At 32.2% G+C, this 19380-nt stretch overlaps 1 protein-coding gene across 1 annotated transcript in view; it reads right to left on the bottom strand.

Moving 5' to 3' along the window:
- Nucleotides 1–19380, bottom strand: part of LOC133192042 (dynein axonemal heavy chain 8-like) — a 229870-nt gene that overhangs the window by 52361 nt on the left and 158129 nt on the right. The window contains exons 60-63 of the mRNA XM_061327885.1: nt 18857–19083; nt 17846–18068; nt 17569–17745; nt 16455–16622 (exon numbers count right to left, since the gene is read on the bottom strand). Of these exons, the coding sequence (XP_061183869.1) occupies nt 16455–16622; nt 17569–17745; nt 17846–18068; nt 18857–19083 (795 nt within the window). The remainder of the gene's footprint in view (nt 1–16454; nt 16623–17568; nt 17746–17845; nt 18069–18856; nt 19084–19380) is intronic.

Genomic DNA, 19380 nt, shown 5'->3' on the forward strand with positions numbered 1-19380 from the left:
CCACTTAAAGATGGGTATTCAATACCCACTATGCTAAAAATATATTATTTATTGACCTACAACCAAATTCTTTATATCATTTTCTTCGTCTCATTAAGACAAAAAAGAATATGTAATCAGATTAATTATAACTTAAAAAATAAAAAATTTATAACCTAAATAGTGTTATTTGGACTTAGAAATTTTTGACGCGTATAAAAAACATACTCATAAGGCTATAAATTTTTTATTTATAGAGCTAGGTAAAAGTTTTTTATATCATTTTCTTTGTCTCATTGAGACAAAGAATTATATCTAATCAGATTTATTGTAACTTAAAAAATAAAAAAGTTAGCTCCAAAAAACCTTTAAAAGTTAGGTCAATCTGACATGGGTATTCAATACCCACTTTGCTAAAAATATATTATTTATTGACCTACAACCGAATTCTTTATATCATTTTCTTCGTCTCGTTAAGACAAAAAAGAATATGTAATCAGATTAATTGTAACTTAAAAAATAAAAATTTTATAACCTAAATAGTGTTATTTGGACTTAGAAATCTTCGACGCGTGTAAAAAACATACTCATACGGGTATAAATCTTTTATTTATAGAGCTAGGTAAAACTTTTTAATATCATTTTCTTCGTCTCAGTGAGACAAAGAATTATATCTAATCAGATTTATTGTAACTTAAAAAATAAAAATTTTATGGGCTTATTTAATGTAATTTTGGACTTTGAAATTTTAGACGCGTGTGAAAAACATACTCATAAGGCTATAAATCTTTTATTTATAGAGCTAGGTAAAAAAAATTTATATCATTTTCTTCGTCTCTGTGAGACAAAGAATTATATCTATTCAGATTTAGTTTAACTTTGAAAATAAAAAAGTTAGCTCCAAAAAACCTTTAAAATTAAGGTCAATCATAAAAGTGGGTATTCAATACCCACTTTGCTAAAAATATATTATTTATTGACCTACAACAAAATACTTTATATCATTTTCTTCGTCTCATTAAGACAAAAAAGAATATGTAATCAGATTCATTGTAACTTAAAAAATAAAAATTTTATAACCTAAAGAGTGTTATTTGGACTTAGAAATTTTTGACGCGTATAAAAAACATACTCATAAGGCTATAAATTTTTTATTTATAGAGCTAGGTAAAAGTTTTTTATATCATTTTCTTCGTCTCAGTGAGACAAAGAATTACATCTAATCAGATTCATTGTAACTTAAAAAATAAAAATTCTATGAGCTAATTTACTGTATTTTTGGACTTTGAAATTTTCGACGCATGTGAAAAACATACTCATAAGGGTATAAATCTTTTATTTATTGAGCTAGGTTAAAGTTTTTTATATCATTTTTTTTCCTCTCATTGAGACAAAAAAGAATATATAATCAAATGAATTGTAGAATAGAAAATATTAATTTACAACCTTATTAATATTATTTTGGACTTCGAAAATTTTCTAAGTCCCAATTCAAAGGAGTTTAGGGGCTGAAATTTTTATTATGTATCCTACAAAAAATCTGATTACATATTCTTTCTCGTCTCCAAAAGACGAAGAAAATGATATAAAGAACCTTTAGATAGGGTCACAAATAAAAATTTGGACCCTAAAAACCTTGTTCATTTCTGGGAGTTTCATCTAACCCTAATTTCTACTTTGAAATAATTCCTTTTTGGGGATGAAATTTTTAATTGTAGAGCTATCCTCATGTGTTTTACATCATTTTCTTTGTCTCAATGAGACGAGAAAGAATATGTAATCAATTTTATCATATAAGATCTTTTAAGAATGTTAGGCCCTTAAAACTCTGAAATTTGGACTTAGAATTTTTTAACGCACTCCGAAAACTCCTAATAGGGGCTAAAACTCCCTTTAAATCAAGATATGATAATATCTTTGGTATCATTGTTTTCTGCTCTGTAAGATGAACATAATGATATAAAGTATGTGTATGTTGCTTGAAATTTAAAGAAAACAGCCCCAAAAAGCACTTTAATTAGCGCACTGAAAATTTCTAAGTCCAAATTCAAAGGAGTTGAGGGGCTGAAATTTTTATTAGGTATCCTACAACAAATCTGATTACATATTCTTTCTCGTCTCGAAGAGACGAAGAAAATGATGTAAAGAACCCTTAGATAGGATGAGAAATAAAAATTTGGACCCTAAAAACCTTGTTCATTTCTGGGAGTTTCATCTAACCCTAATTTCTACTTTGAAATAATTCCTTTTTGGGGATGAAATTTTTAATTGTAGAGCTATCCTCATGTGTTTTACATCATTTTCTTTGTCTCAATGAGACGAGAAAGAATATGTAATCAATTTTATCTTAAGACATCTTTTAAGAATGTTAGGCCCTTAAAACTCTGAAATTTGGACTTAGAATTTTTTAACGCACTCCGAAAACTCCTAATAGGGGCTAAAACTCCCTTTAAATCAAGATATGATAATATCTTTGGTATCATTGTTTTCTGCTCTGTAAGATGAACATAATGATATAAAGTATGTGTATGTTGCTTGAAATTTAAAGAAAACAGCCCCAAAAAGCACTTTAATTAGCGCACTGAAAATTTCTAAGTCCAAATTCAAAGGAGTTGAGGGGCTGAAATTTTTATTAGGTATCCTACAAAAAATCTGATTACATATTCTTTCTCGTCTCCAAAAGACGAAGAAAATGATATAAAGAACCTTTAGATAGTTTCACAAATAAAAATTTGGACCCTAAAAACCTTGTTCATTTCTGGGAGTTTCATCTAACCCTAATTTCCACTTTGAAATAATTCCTTTTTGGGGATGAAATTTTTAATTGTAGAGCTATCCTCATGTGTTTTACATCATTTTCTTCGTTTCAATGAGACGAGAAAGAATATGTATTCAATTTTGTCTTAGGACATCTTTTAAGAATGTTAGGCCCTTAAAACTCTGAAATTTGGACTTAGAATTTTTTAACGCACTCCGAAAACTCCTAATAGGGGCTAAAACTCCCTTTAAATCAAGATATGATAATATCTTTGGTATCATTGTTTTCTGCTCTGTAAGATGAACATAATGATATAAAGTATGTGTATGTTGCTTGAAATTTAAAGAAAACAGCCCCAAAAAGCACTTTAATTAGCGCACTGAAAATTTCTAAGTCCAAATTCAAAGGAGTTGAGGGGCTGAAATTTTTATCAGGTATCCTACAACAAATCTGATTACATATTCTTTCTCGTCTCGAAGAGACGAAGAAAATGATATAAAGAACCTTTAGATAGGGTCACAAATAAAAATTTGGACCCTAAAAACCTTGTTCATTTCTGGGAGTTTCATCTAACCCTAATTTCTACTTTGAAATAATTCCTTTTTGGGGATGAAATTTTTAATTGTAGAGCTATCCTCATGTGTTTTACATCATTTTCTTTGTCTCAATGAGACGAGAAAGAATATGTAATCAATTTTATCTTAAGACATCTTTTAAGAATGTTAGGCCCTTAAAACTCTGAAATTTGGACTTAGAATTTTTTAACGCACTCCGAAAACTCCTAATAGGGGCTAAAACTCCCTTTAAATCAAGATATGATAATATCTTTGGTATCATTGTTTTCTGCTCTGTAAGATGAACATAATGATATAAAGTATGTGTATGTTGCTTGAAATTTAAAGAAAACAGCCCCAAAAAGCACTTTAATTAGCGCACTGAAAATTTCTAAGTCCAAATTCAAAGGAGTTGAGGGGCTGAAATTTTTATTAGGTATCCTACAACAAATCTGATTACATATTCTTTCTCGTCTCGAAGAGACGAAGAAAATGATATAAAGAACCTTTAGATAGGGTCACAAATAAAAATTTGGACCCTAAAAACCTTGTTCATTTCTGGGAGTTTCATCTAACCCTAATTTCTACTTTGAAATAATTCCTTTTTGGGGATGAAATTTTTAATTGTAGAGCTATCCTCATGTGTTTTACATCATTTTCTTTGTCTCAATGAGACGAGAAAGAATATGTAATCAATTTTATCTTAAGACATCTTTTAAGAATGTTAGGCCCTTAAAACTCTGAAATTTGGACTTAGAATTTTTTAACGCACTCCGAAAACTCCTAATAGGGGCTAAAACTCCCTTTAAATCAAGATATGATAATATCTTTGGTATCATTGTTTTCTGCTCTGTAAGATGAACATAATGATATAAAGTATGTGTATGTTGCTTGAAATTTAAAGAAAACAGCCCCAAAAAGCACTTTAATTAGCGCACTGAAAATTTCTAAGCCCAAATTCAAAGGAGTTGAGGGGCTGAAATTTTTATTAGGTATCCTACAACAAATCTGATTACATATTCTTTCTCGTCTCCAAAAGACGAAGAAAATGATATAAAGAACCTTTAGATAGGGTCACAAATAAAAATTTGGACCCTAAAAACCTTGTTCATTTCTGGGAGTTTCATCTAACCCTAATTTCTACTTTGAAATAATTCCTTTTTGGGGATGAAATTTTTAATTGTAGAGCTATCCTCATGTGTTTTACATCATTTTCTTTGTCTCAATGAGACGAGAAAGAATATGTAATCAATTTTATCATATAAGATCTTTTAAGAATGTTAGGCCCTTAAAACTCTGAAATTTGGACTTAGAATTTTTTAACGCACTCCGAAAACTCCTAATAGGGGCTTAACCTCCCTTTAAATTGAGATATGATAATATCTTTGATATCAGTGTGTTCTGCTCTGTAAGATGTAATTAGTGATATATAGAATGTCCATATTTCTTGATACATTCAGAAAAAAAGCTCTAAAAAGCATTTTAAATAGTGCGATGAAATTTTCTAAGTCCAAATTCAAAGGAGTTTAGGGGCTGAAATTTTTATTAGATATCCTACAACAAATCTGATTACATATTCTTTCTCGTCTTGAAAAGACGAAGAAAATGATATAAAGAACCTTCAGATAGGGTCAGAAATAAAATTTTTAACCCCATAAAGGATTTTTGGAGAATCTAAGGTCTTTGAGTTAAAAGTGGGTATCTGGTACCCACTTTTGAAATAGCCCTAGATTCTCCGTATTGTTTATGAGAATTTTTATTAAAAATTGATTGCCTATGCTTTTGAATTAAACTAATAGCATATTGAAGTTATATTCATGTTTGAATAAGTGACTTGAGACCATATTGCAGCCCTCACTAAAGACGAATAATTTTCTAAGTCCAAATTCAAAGGAGTTGAGGGGCTGAAATTTTTATTATATACCCCACTGAAAATCTGATTGCATATTCTTTCTCGTCTCGAAAAGACGAAGAAAATGATATAAAGAACCTTTAGATAGGATCAGAAATAAAATTTTGGACCCTAAAAAACTTGTTCATTTTTGGGAGTTTCATATGACCCTAATTTCCACTTTGAAATAATTCCTTTTTGGGGCTGAAATTCTTAATTGTAGAGCTATCCTCATGTGTTTTACATCATTTTCTTTGTCTCAATGAGACGAGAAAGAATATGTAATCAATTTTATCATATAAGATCTTTTAAGAATGTTAGGCCCTTAAAACTCTGAAATTTGGACTTAGAATTTTTTAACGCACTCCGAAAACTCCTAATAGGGGCTTAACCTCCCTTTAAATTGAGATATGATAATATCTTTGATATCAGTGTGTTCTGCTCTGTAAGATGTAATTAGTGATATATAGAATGTCCATATTTCTTGATACATTCAGAAAAAAAGCTCTAAAAAGCATTTTAAATAGTGCGATGAAATTTTCTAAGTCCAAATTCAAAGGAGTTTAGGGGCTGAAATTTTTATTAGATATCCTACAACAAATCTGATTACATATTCTTTCTCGTCTTGAAAAGACGAAGAAAATGATATAAAGAACCTTCAGATAGGGTCAGAAATAAAATTTTTAACCCCATAAAGGATTTTTGGAGAATCTAAGGTCTTTGAGTTAAAAGTGGGTATCTGGTACCCACTTTTGAAATAGCCCTAGATTCTCCGTATTGTTTATGAGAATTTTTATTAAAAATTGATTGCCTATGCTTTTGAATTAAACTAATAGCATATTGAAGTTATATTCATGTTTGAATAAGTGACTTGAGACCATATTGCAGCCCTCACTAAAGACGAATAATTTTTTAAGTCCAAATTCAAAGGAGTTGAGGGGCTGAAATTTTTATTATATACCCCACTGAAAATCTGATTGCATATTCTTTCTCGTCTCGAAAAGACGAAGAAAATGATATAAAGAACCTTTAGATAGGATCAGAAATAAAATTTTGGACCCTAAAAAACTTGTTCATTTTTGGGAGTTTCATATGACCCTAATTTCCACTTTGAAATAATTCCTTTTTGGGGCTGAAATTCTTAATTGTAGAGCTATCCTCATGTGTTTTACATCATTTTCTTTGTCTCAATGAGACGAGAAAGAATATGTAATCAATTTTATCATATAAGATCTTTTAAGAATGTTAGGCCCTTAAAACTCTGAAATTTGGACTTAGAATTTTTTAACGCACTCCGAAAACTCCTAATAGGGGCTTAACCTCCCTTTAAATTGAGATATGATAATATCTTTGATATCAGTGTGTTCTGCTCTGTAAGATGTAATTAGTGATATATAGAATGTCCATATTTCTTGATACATTCAGAAAAAAAGCTCTAAAAAGCATTTTAAATAGTGCGATGAAATTTTCTAAGTCCAAATTCAAAGGAGTTTAGGGGCTGAAATTTTTATTAGATATCCTACAACAAATCTGATTACATATTCTTTCTCGTCTTGAAAAGACGAAGAAAATGATATAAAGAACCTTCAGATAGGGTCAGAAATAAAATTTTTAACCCCATAAAGGATTTTTGGAGAATCTAAGGTCTTTGAGTTAAAAGTGGGTATCTGGTACCCACTTTTGAAATAGCCCTAGATTCTCCGTATTGTTTATGAGAATTTTTATTAAAAATTGATTGCCTATGCTTTTGAATTAAACTAATAGCATATTGAAGTTATATTCATGTTTGAATAAGTGACTTGAGACCATATTGCAGCCCTCACTAAAGACGAATAATTTTTTAAGTCCAAATTCAAAGGAGTTGAGGGGCTGAAATTTTTATTATATACCCCACTGAAAATCTGATTGCATATTCTTTCTCGTCTCGAAAAGACGAAGAAAATGATATAAAGAACCTTTAGATAGGATCAGAAATAAAATTTTGGACCCTAAAAAACTTGTTCATTTTTGGGAGTTTCATATGACCCTAATTTCCACTTTGAAATAATTCCTTTTTGGGGCTGAAATTCTTAATTGTAGAGCTATCCTCATGTGTTTTACATCATTTTCTTTGTCTCAATGAGACGAGAAAGAATATGTAATCAATTTTATCATATAAGATCTTTTAAGAATGTTAGGCCCTTAAAACTCTGAAATTTGGACTTAGAATTTTTTAACGCACTCCGAAAACTCCTAATAGGGGCTTAACCTCCCTTTAAATTGAGATATGATAATATCTTTGATATCAGTGTGTTCTGCTCTGTAAGATGTAATTAGTGATATATAGAATGTCCATATTTCTTGATACATTCAGAAAAAAAGCTCTAAAAAGCATTTTAAATAGTGCGATGAAATTTTCTAAGTCCAAATTCAAAGGAGTTTAGGGGCTGAAATTTTTATTAGATATCCTACAACAAATCTGATTACATATTCTTTCTCGTCTTGAAAAGACGAAGAAAATGATATAAAGAACCTTCAGATAGGGTCAGAAATAAAATTTTTAACCCCATAAAGGATTTTTGGAGAATCTAAGGTCTTTGAGTTAAAAGTGGGTATCTGGTACCCACTTTTGAAATAGCCCTAGATTCTCCGTATTGTTTATGAGAATTTTTATTAAAAATTGATTGCCTATGCTTTTGAATTAAACTAATAGCATATTGAAGTTATATTCATGTTTGAATAAGTGACTTGAGACCATATTGCAGCCCTCACTAAAGACGAATAATTTTCTAAGTCCAAATTCAAAGGAGTTGAGGGGCTGAAATTTTTATTATATACCCCACTGAAAATCTGATTGCATATTCTTTCTCGTCTCGAAAAGACGAAGAAAATGATATAAAGAACCTTTAGATAGGATCAGAAATAAAATTTTGGACCCTAAAAAACTTGTTCATTTTTGGGAGTTTCATATGACCCTAATTTCCACTTTGAAATAATTCCTTTTTGGGGCTGAAATTCTTAATTGTAGAGCTATCCTCATGTGTTTTACATCATTTTCTTTGTCTCAATGAGACGAGAAAGAATATGTAATCAATTTTATCATATAAGATCTTTTAAGAATGTTAGGCCCTTAAAACTCTGAAATTTGGACTTAGAATTTTTTAACGCACTCCGAAAACTCCTAATAGGGGCTTAACCTCCCTTTAAATTGAGATATGATAATATCTTTGATATCAGTGTGTTCTGCTCTGTAAGATGTAATTAGTGATATATAGAATGTCCATATTTCTTGATACATTCAGAAAAAAAGCTCTAAAAAGCATTTTAAATAGTGCGATGAAATTTTCTAAGTCCAAATTCAAAGGAGTTTAGGGGCTGAAATTTTTATTAGATATCCTACAACAAATCTGATTACATATTCTTTCTCGTCTTGAAAAGACGAAGAAAATGATATAAAGAACCTTCAGATAGGGTCAGAAATAAAATTTTTAACCCCACAAAGGATTTTTGGAGAATCTAAGGTCTTTGAGTTAAAAGTGGGTATCTGGTACCCACTTTTGAAATAGCCCTAGATTCTCCGTATTGTTTATGAGAATTTTTATTAAAAATTGATTGCCTATGCTTTTGAATTAAACTAATAGCATATTGAAGTTATATTCATGTTTGAATAAGTGACTTGAGACCATATTGCAGCCCTCACTAAAGACGAATAATTTTCTAAGTCCAAATTCAAAGGAGTTGAGGGGCTGAAATTTTTATTATATACCCCACTGAAAATCTGATTACATATTCTTTCTCGTCTTGAAAAGACGAAGAAAATGATATAAAGAACCTTCAGATAGGGTCAGAAATAAAATTTTTAACCCCATAAAGGATTTTTGGAGAATCTAAGGTCTTTGAGTTAAAAGTGGGTATCTGGTACCCACTTTTGAAATAGCCCTAGATTCTCCGTATTGTTTATGAGAATTTTTATTAAAAATTGATTGCCTATGCTTTTGAATTAAACTAACACCTTTTGTTCCCCTCGTATGATTGACAGGTCGCTATCTTTTGATCTTTGAACAGGTAGATTTTATTGGCTGATGACACCTGTGCAGTACAGGTAAATTACCTATACTGGACTTCAGTTAACATGCTCCACTGAACCTGTCAATCAAATTTCACACCTTTTGTTCCCCTCGTATGATTGACAGGTCGCTATCTTTTGATCTTTGAACAGGTAGATTTTATTGGCTGATGACACCTGTGCAGTACAGGTAAATTACCTATACTGGACTTCAGTTAACATGCTCCACTGAACCTGTCAATCAAATTTCACACCTTTTGTTCCCCTCGTATGATTGACAGGTCGCTATCTTTTGATCTTTGAACAGGTAGATTTTATTGGCTGATGACACCTGTGCAGTACAGGTAAATTATCTATACTGGACTTCAGTTAATATGCTCCACTGAACCTGTCAATCAAATTTCACACCTTTGTTCCCCTCGTATGATTGACAGGTCGCTATCTTTTGATGTTCGCACAGGTAAATTTTAAACCTCGAAGAGGTACTGCATACTTATCCTTAATAATCGAGTATTCCTCGAGGAGATAATGGATACTTATTCTTAATTATTTTCCATAGTATATAAGGAGTGTCTCAATATTCATTCATCAGTTGACGGTTACTTGTAACTGGAGAACTGAATCAGTATATCTGATATAATCTGCCGTTGAATACCAAAGAAAATTATAGTTGTCTATCCTTTATTGGCATTTCTTTACTTCTCATATACCGGTATAAAAAGGGGATTTTTTAATCTTTCCTTGAAAAATTAATTTATTTAAGAAAAGTCATATTCTCGGATAATTTACAATGGCATCCACAACAGCTAAGTCCTCTAACAAGTATCTTGCTGCCTGTGAAGCCTTCTTCTACATTTATAATGCAGAATCGCATTCTAACGATGCTACAGGAGGCAATTCTAACGAAAAGCAAGGCCCCCCCTCAAGGAAGGTAAGAAAGACATGCACAGTTAACAATGCTAATGAAGAAAAAAAGACCAACGGCACAAAGGAAAAGTCCTCTAACAAGTATTTTGCTGCCTGTGAAGCCTTCTTCTACATTTATAATGCAGAATCGCCTTCTAACGGTGCTACAGGAGGCAATTCTAACGAAAAGCAAGCCCCCCCCCCCCCTCAAGGAAGGTAAGAAAGACATGCACAGTTAACAATGCCAATAAAGAAAAAAAGACCAACGCCACAAAGGGTAAGTAGTCGATATTAAAGCCAAAATTTTGTAATTATTTATTGCTCTATCACTTCTCCGTTCTTCTATGGTGCTTTAATAGACAATTAAAATACTCAATTCTGCTTGAAATTTAATGCTCTTTTTAATAAAATTAATGCCAAGTCTCTATCTTAATCCGTATAGGACCTAGAGGCGAAAAATCGACCCCCCTACCCGTCAGCCAGGGCGCGCTTTTGCGAAATTCCAATAATAATTAATTAAAACCTTATTTCTCGTCGCGTATTGCTTTGAAAACCTTACAAATATTATTTTATCTTCTTGAACAATTATTCAGCAACATTTAGAAATAAAAATTGTGTGTATAACGCCATTTTTAAAAGCACAGGAAGCGAAATACTAACCCCACCCCTGCCGTTTTTTATAATTATTTATTGCTCTATCACTTCTCCGTTCTTGTATGGTGCTTTTATAGACAATTAAAATACTCTTTCTCAATAAATCCTTCTTGAAAATTTATTTTTTGCTCCAAACAAGATTCAGTTCAATAATGATAACATGAAAACCGAACTACCCAATAGGTGAAAAATGCCCTTTTTTCTAAAGCTTGTAATTAAATTAAATTAAAATGTAAATTAAATTAAATATTTTGTTTTGTTTAGAATTTTATGCCCTTTTCATTAAAACTTATTTTGCCATTCTATTTTATTCCGTTAGGAAGCTATAAACGAAAAACATACCCCTATCTAACCGCAATTGACCTCGGCGACTTTGCGCAGGTGACCGACCGTAAGACTCGGCGGCACAACCCCGATCTCAGCGACTGCACAGGTAACCGCGCGGAGTACGGCTGGTCGGTCGACTGCTACCAGACATCGGTGCTCCGGTGTCGACGGGGAATACCGTGCGCTGCTGCTTTGTCTGCTGCTACCAGACATCGGTGCTCCGGTGTCGACGGGGAATACCGTGCGCTGCTGCTTTGTCTGCTGCTCCAGAATATCGACGCCCGAGTAGGACGGCGGCCGACAACGGTAAACCATGCCCCCTTCCCTCCTCCGCAAGTTCTTTCCCTAACGACTTTATAAAATATTTAGCATAATAAATAAATGTATTATCTAATTAATTAATTAATTAATATATAGATTTCCATTCTCTAGATTAATTAATGTATAAATTCGTCTTTTCAATTATAAATTTTATAATGACTACTTATTTATATTTCAAATCTTTTGCATTAATAAAACATATCTAAGCGTAAAATTTTAATATGCTAAACTGATCTGTCAATCAAATTTCACACCTTTGTTCCCCCCTTTTTGATTGACAGGTCGCAAGCTTTTGATCTTTGAACAGGTAAATTTAATTGGCTGATGACACCCCTACAGTACAGGTAACATACCTTAGCTGTACTTAGGCTCTACTGAACCTGTCAATCAAATTTCACACCTTTTGTTCCCCTCGTATGATTGACAGGTCGTTATTCTTTGATCTTCGCACAGGTAAATTTGAAACGTATAGGAATTTTTCTAATGAATACCGAATAAAATAAATTAAAAAAAGAAAAAGAATAATAAACAAAAAATTAAAATATACAATTAATCATTACTCATTATATATTATTTCCCCTAAAGAAAAGAAAATTTTTCTTTAAAAAAGGGAAATATTTATCGCATCTCCGTTCTTGTATGGTACTTTTATAGACAATTAAAATATTTAATCCTGCTTGAAATTTAATGCTCTTTTTAATAAAATTAAAGCCAAGTCTCTATCTTAATCCGTATAGGACCTAGAGGCGAAAAACCGAACCCCCTACCCATCCGCCAGGGCGCGCTTTTGCGAAATTCCAATAATAATTAATTAAAACGTTATTTCTCGTCGCGGATTGCTTTGAAAACCTTCGAAATATGTTTTTATCATGTAGTACAATTATTCAGCAACATTTTGAAAAAAAATTCGTGTATATATCGGCATCTTTAAAAGCTCAGGAAGCGAAATACGTACCCCACCCCCGTGTTTTAAATAATTATTTTCATTGAAATGTAATTATTATCTTAAATAATTAGTTTTACTTGCTATACTTTACTTTCTGGGGTTTTAAATTAAAGAACATAAAATTGCTAATATTTTGACACCAAATATATATTAATATCTTTAAAACAGTCCAAGTTACATGATATTTAGTTTCGTGATTATCTCCGATTTTCTGATTTCTCGGTATTTCCGGTTTAATAAGGCCTTTATTTATTGACCGAAATATTAATTCTTGGTATCATTGTGAAGATCTCATCAATATCTATCAATATTAATCAAGTTTTAATATTTAAATGTTCAAATTCAAAAGATATTACCATTAGAAGTTAAAAAAAATGAAAACCGGAAGGGGGTGGGGATGGAGAATGATGGAGAATGCATACTTCCAGTTCAAAAATTATTATTTTTTTTACATGATTGCTTCGAGCAATAATTTACCAATATTTTGATACCAAATTTATAATTATATCATAAAAAATAAAAAAGTTATAGGCATTTTATATTAAAAAATTTCGGAAAATTTCTTCCGGTCCGCCATTTTCTCAAAAATCTGAACTTCCGGCGCCCATAACTCCCTTATTTATGGGTCGATTTTCAAAAACTTGATATCTATGTTTCAAGCGTGTCAAGATCTACAAGAATACGTAAAAAAATTTGGTGTAGATATATTAATGTGAAAGTTATGGGGAAAATAAATTAAAATTTTTCAAACAAATAAGGGGGTGGGGTTGGAGAATGATGGAGAATGGGTATTAAATGTTGATCGATTTTAATGAAATTTTGCACACTAAAATAAGACACTTTAACCTTTATTTTGACACCAAAAATAATAAAATCTGATTACCGGTTAAAAAGTTATTAACGCGTACTTTCGGAGAATTTTCGGAGAATTTTCGGAGAATTCGGAGAATTGACACCTAGGCCCCCAAAATCAAAAAAAAAAAAAAAGTGGCCCTAAAATGCCTTAAAATGGTCTAAAATGCCTAGAAACACCCAAAAAATTTTGCAAAAAAAATTTCCTGAAAAGGTGATTCCTAAAGGTCAACCTCCTTATATTTCTCTGTTATAATCAAGATTTGGAAAACATTCAATTTTGCCTTGAAGTAAAAAAAAAAATGCATAGATATGCCTTTAGCATCAAGTCAGGCAGAAAGTAATCCATCTTGAGGTGTTATAGAGTAGCTGTCTAAAACGTTTGATAAAAATAAAATGGTATGCAGGATTTGACACTTCCACAGTAGTCCAATAACTTTTATCAATAACAAGTCTTCCTGATTGTCACCAAGTCTGGCAGTCAAAGGCTGTCATTCAAGTCACAAAGCGATTAAGGGCTTGTCCCTTCCCACTGTTGGAGATCTGGGTCCACTAGACTACTTCAAAATGATATTCTATATATATAAATAGCTACTAGTCCACAGAAAAATTTACTAGCCTAGTGCTACCAGACTACTGTTAGTGTTGAACCTGGTACGAGATAAACTGAATGTATAATAATTAGGCAATTTCATATTTTTTTCATGCAATTTGTTGAAATGGTTTATACATTCAGCAAGCATCCTTGATACATTTACCATTTCAACTTGATGGACAAAGCAAATATAAAATCACACAATATAGATGTCTTCTATTTGGTAAAATCTGACTAAAATTGTATGAGGAAAGAAAAAAAATTCTACAATTAGTTACGATAGAAATACCTGTACTATTGTTGAAATTCAAAACTGTTTTCTTTATGAATTATGTGCCTTAGAGTAGTTGAGCCTGCAGGTCACCTGTTGCTGTTTTTTTGTTTTTGAGAGAATTTCACAAAAATATCTACTTTTAGTAACCCCATGACAACAATGTCAATAACAAAAACCAAACTAGAAATATGTCCATAGGACATGAATGCCCCGCCAAGGGTATATTAGTAATTCAACCCGAAAATTTGTATTAGTGTATGAATATCTTGATTAGTTTCTTTGAAATTGAAATCATCGATGATAAATTCTCACCAAATTATGTATTAGTGCATAAGCTTACATAAATTTATCTTAAATGGTTTCTTTAAAACTAAGCAAAATGCAAATTTAAGAAAAGTGAGGTCAAGGTCACAGGAAAGTTCGAGGTCAAACATTTCTGATGCATTTGAATAGTTCTCACAAATACGTATCAGCATATTAAGTTTGATAAAAATATTTTGAATGGTCTATTTAAAACTGAGCTAAACACTTATTTAAAATAAATAAACTTAAAGTCAAAGGAAAGGTCAAGGTAAAAAAATGTTGGTTGAATAGCTCTCATCAGTATCTATCAGCACATGAAGTTTGATAAAAATATCTTGAATGGTTTCTTTAAAACTGAGCTAAACACTAATTCAAGAAAAGTGAGGTCAAGGTCAAAGGAAAGGTCAAGGTGAAAAAAAAATGTTGATGCAGTTGAATAGCTCTCATCAGTATGTAACAACATATGAAGTTTGATTACACTATCTTGAATGGTATCTTTAAAATTGAGCTAAACACTTATTTAGGAAGTGAGGTCAAGGACAAAGGAAAGGTCAAGGTCAAGAAAAGTAGCTCTCATCAGTATCTATCAGCACATGAAGTTTGATAAAAATATCTTGAATGGTTTCTTTAAAACTGAGCTAAACACTAATTCAAGAAAAGTGAGGTCAAGGTCAAAAAATTTTGATGCAGTTGCATAGCTCTCATCAATATCTATCAGCACATGAAGTTTGATAAAAATATCTTGGAGTTTCTTTGAAACTGAGCTTTGAACTGAGCTAAACGCAAAGCACGATGGAAGGATGGAAGGACGGAAAAAGGACACAGGGTTCGACACTCATCAAAATTTGGTCTCGCCATCTGGGCAACCTTGGTACTGATCGCAGATTGCCCGAATGAATTTCAGGTTGCCCGAACAAAATATCAAATGAAACAAAAATGTGCAATTGTTAAAAATTTGTTATGATAACAGAAGTTGTGCTTTTGTATTATACATGTAAAATGTAAACCAGACATTTTTGGAATGTGAAAAGATGTCTTCCAGTATTTTATCAAACAAAGAAAACAAGCAACAGATATTATAAGCAGAATTAGAATGCTAATTAGGCTTTTAAAAAATATGTTTAATTCCTGCAATATTCCCAAAAAAATCAAGGGTTGGTAGGTCGGGATGTTTTTTTTTTTTTTTTTTTTTTTTTTTTGCTAATGTGTCAATGTACAATCTCACATATTGACACATAATAAAGTTTCTAGTCTAAAACATTCATTTTCATTTACCATAAAGGCCTAATAAATAAATATGGTCAAATATCCCTATACTGAATTAACCAGGTGTGATATTACAGTGAACACCCAACATGGCTGTCTAGCAGCAGAAAACGATCATCAGAAAGTTGTGGGGGGAAACGCTAGATGTCACAATGATGATTATTACTCTTTATATTTAAGGTGATTTTTGACTAGGTTGACATATTTCATATCTCAAATAAAACTTAATTTAAGACTTTTGGTAAAAATTGCATCAGCTGATTGATTGAACACAGATTTGGCAGAAAGAAAAATCCACGCAGCTGCAATTTAAATGGGTAGGTCGGGTTACAGGAAACAATGTTTTCAAGGCCTTATGAAGTTTATTTTAAAATATTAAACATCATTATTGAATATTCCCAATTCGTCCCAGGTCATCATTTGGGCGAGCCAGACTGAAAATCAGGTCATCAAAAAACATCCCGGGATGGAAATGACGAGGTGTCGAGCGTGAATGTCGAACCCTGGATGACAAACACTATATGCCCTGGCCATATTCATGGCGGGGCATAAATATAGAATTGAATTATGTATCTCAATGAACTTTGTGCCCAGACTCAATCAAATTGAACCAAATACTGTTGGAGTAGTATTTTTAAGGGGAAAAAAATCAGACAGTTGACTGGATAAGGGACACCTCATTACTATATAAGCTGGGTTCCTCTTGTCTTTGAACAAAGCGATATCAAACAATTACAAGTACTCAAGTTAGTGGTAATGAAATCTTAGCTAAGAATGAAATACCTTAAGAGACTCTCCCCATGATGGTTTTGGACATGGTCGATCAGGGTCCTGTGTAACTGGATCTAGTCTTTTTTGGAACAGAATCAAGGCACAGTCCATAATCCTCATGATCAAATGTGGGGGCTTACCAAGTTTCTTCACTGTTGCTATATCAGCTGGTTTTATTGTCTGAAATATTGAACAGTTTGTGACATACTACAAGAAAAAAAAACCAAGAGGTCTAAGAGCCTTAATGGTCACCTGAGTATAATAAAAACCCTTATATAGGATCCCTAGAATGGCAATTTTTAAATAATTATACAAGAGGTCCAGGGCCAAGAATCACTTTTCCAATTAATTGCACAACAATATCACTGTGACCTACTTCTGATTTGGCAAATCTACTGGGGTCTAAGGCACCACCATGTATCATTTGACAAGGTTTGATGATTTTTAGTCTCTTAGTTTGTCAAATATTTAACAATGTTGTAGCTGTAAATTCAAGAAGCAGGTCATTGCAACCTACTTTTTGTTTAATACAGTAATTTGACTATAAGGCATCATGATACCAAAAATATTTAACAAATTGAGTAGAATGACAAAGTGCATGTTATGCTATGGGAAACCCCAAATACCTGTCCAACAATACAAGTAAACTTTACCAAGAATGGTAAAGTGCATGGTTTGTTATAGGAAACTCCAAATATCTGTCTGATCAAAATGTAAATAAGAGTTGCACAATGGCACTATGTAACAAAGATTCTGTGATAGTCTCATTAAATTTTATTCTGTGGTACGAGAGGAGTTGCAAATGACAGATGGGTACCCCCAATATTATAGATAGAAAAGCAGTGTCCATGTTTTGCTATGTGTCTAATCAAAATGTAAAAAGGAGATGCACAATGCCATGATGTATTATAGTTTTGTGAAAGATTCATTAAACTACATTCAGTGGTGTAAGAGGAATTGTGGATATTGGGCTATCCCCAAGAGTAATGAACGGACACCCCATCACTATATACCCCCTCAAGTGCGGGGTATAACAAGTACAGACACAGTACGTTTTTTTTTCCTTCAAGTAAACCTAATCTTCTGTCAAAGGAAGGAGAAAACAAGATATTCATAATACCATTACCTTTAAAGCATCTTCAGCTTCCTGGAGAGCAGGTTTGGCTGCTTCAAGTTTTTCTTCAGCTATTTTTTTATCCTCCTCAATTTCATCAACAATCTTCTGGGCTCTGTCCTTCACTTTCTGCACTTCACTTTTTACTTTTTCTGCTGCAGTAGCACTAACAGTTACCTCGGCCAAAACCTGGTACCAAAGAAGAATTTTTCATATAAGATCCCTAGCTCTTATCATTCTTTTTTACCCTGGGTACATGCATACGCTTTGGGATTTTGTCAGAACTTACTTTGTCAGCTTTTATATTTGCAACAGCTAATTCCTTTTCCTTTACAGCCAGTTCTTTTGATAACTGGTCCACTGATGCACTTGCTTCAATGAGTTTTTCTAAACCAGTATTCATCCTGCTTGCCATTTCATTTATTTCAGAATGCTTCTTCCCATAAAGGTTTTTGTATCCATCCAAAAATGATAAATAAGATTTTGGTGTCACATGAGTTTGTCGACGAAATCTGAAAATAAAGTCTTTGTAGTTTGGTCAGTTAATTTAAATCAAAAAGCATACACACTCCCCTGTGGTAAGATCTATCAACAACAAATATTTACCATGGTTCAAACTCTTGATTTCTGAGCAAGAATACATTAGTAAAAACCATACTACTAATCTGCTCCTATAAAAGTTTATGCAAACTAGAAATATGTCCATGGGACATGAATACCCTGCCCAAGGTACATTTGTATAGGAATATGCAGTCTAAAAAATTTACTCCTTCTTTGCATGGTCAAAGATTGATTATCTGATAGCTCAATAGATTCATATTCAAACTTATGAACAGTTTCTTCTAAACTCACTAGAGGTACTGTGCTCATAAAATAATAACACCCCCCTCCCCCTGCAATTCTTTTTTTAAAAGTAACTTGCCAAAGTGACTTTAAATTGGTTAAAACATAGCTCACAAATAATCTATGTTTGAAGTTGGAACTCCTGTTATTTATCAGTTAGAGAAGAGGGACCTGGGCACAAATTTTATACTTTTTCTGCCAGTTACCTTGAACTTCAATGATATTAGATAAAGGTCGTGACACACCTTCAGAACAAAAGTAATATATGTGATTAGTATGGATTTCCAATGTTTTTCCCTATTAGAAAATTATAAGCTTGATATAACAAATTAAACACTTTTTCTACCGCTGACTTCGAACTTGCCAAAATAAGTTTGAGTAACATCCGACTGTATACTCCCCAACTTTTTTTGTTTATTTGTTTGCGAGGGGAGGGGGATCCATGAATAACACTCACCTTTGAAAATATTCAATACAAACAGATGCTACATTATCATGGACAACTCCCATCGTATTGACAACCTGTTCCTTGATTTCTCTGCTGCAGACAATATGATAATTGTTAAGAAAATGTCCAGACACAGCAATCAAAGCATCTTTTGGCCATCGACTAAACCAATCCATGGTGCAACCAGATATAAGTCCTGGGAATTTTAATGCCCTTGTTCGAAACTTTTCTCCAACCTGAAAGAAAGTTTTTTTATTCAATATGAATATCTAACATTGACTATAGAATGTGTTGTAAATACTGGCAACTGAACACTTGACCTCTTAGTAAGTTCAATAGCTACTTTGAAGGTATATAGCAACTGAAAAAAAAACACACATATGCCAACAAGAAGCAATTGTCAAGAAGATATTTACAAATTAAACCCCCATTGTGCAGTTTGACATTTGCCCATTGGTTACATAAGATAATCTACAATTTAATCTTAACCTCAGTCATTATTTTTTGTATTTTCTGCTAAGTCCAAAGACCCA

The sequence above is a fragment of the Saccostrea echinata genome, unplaced genomic scaffold (assembly GCF_033153115.1).
Source record: "Saccostrea echinata isolate AGI-Se365-2 ecotype Australia unplaced genomic scaffold, CSIRO_AGI_Sech_v1 ptg000025l, whole genome shotgun sequence".
NCBI lineage: Eukaryota > Metazoa > Mollusca > Bivalvia > Ostreida > Ostreidae > Saccostrea > Saccostrea echinata.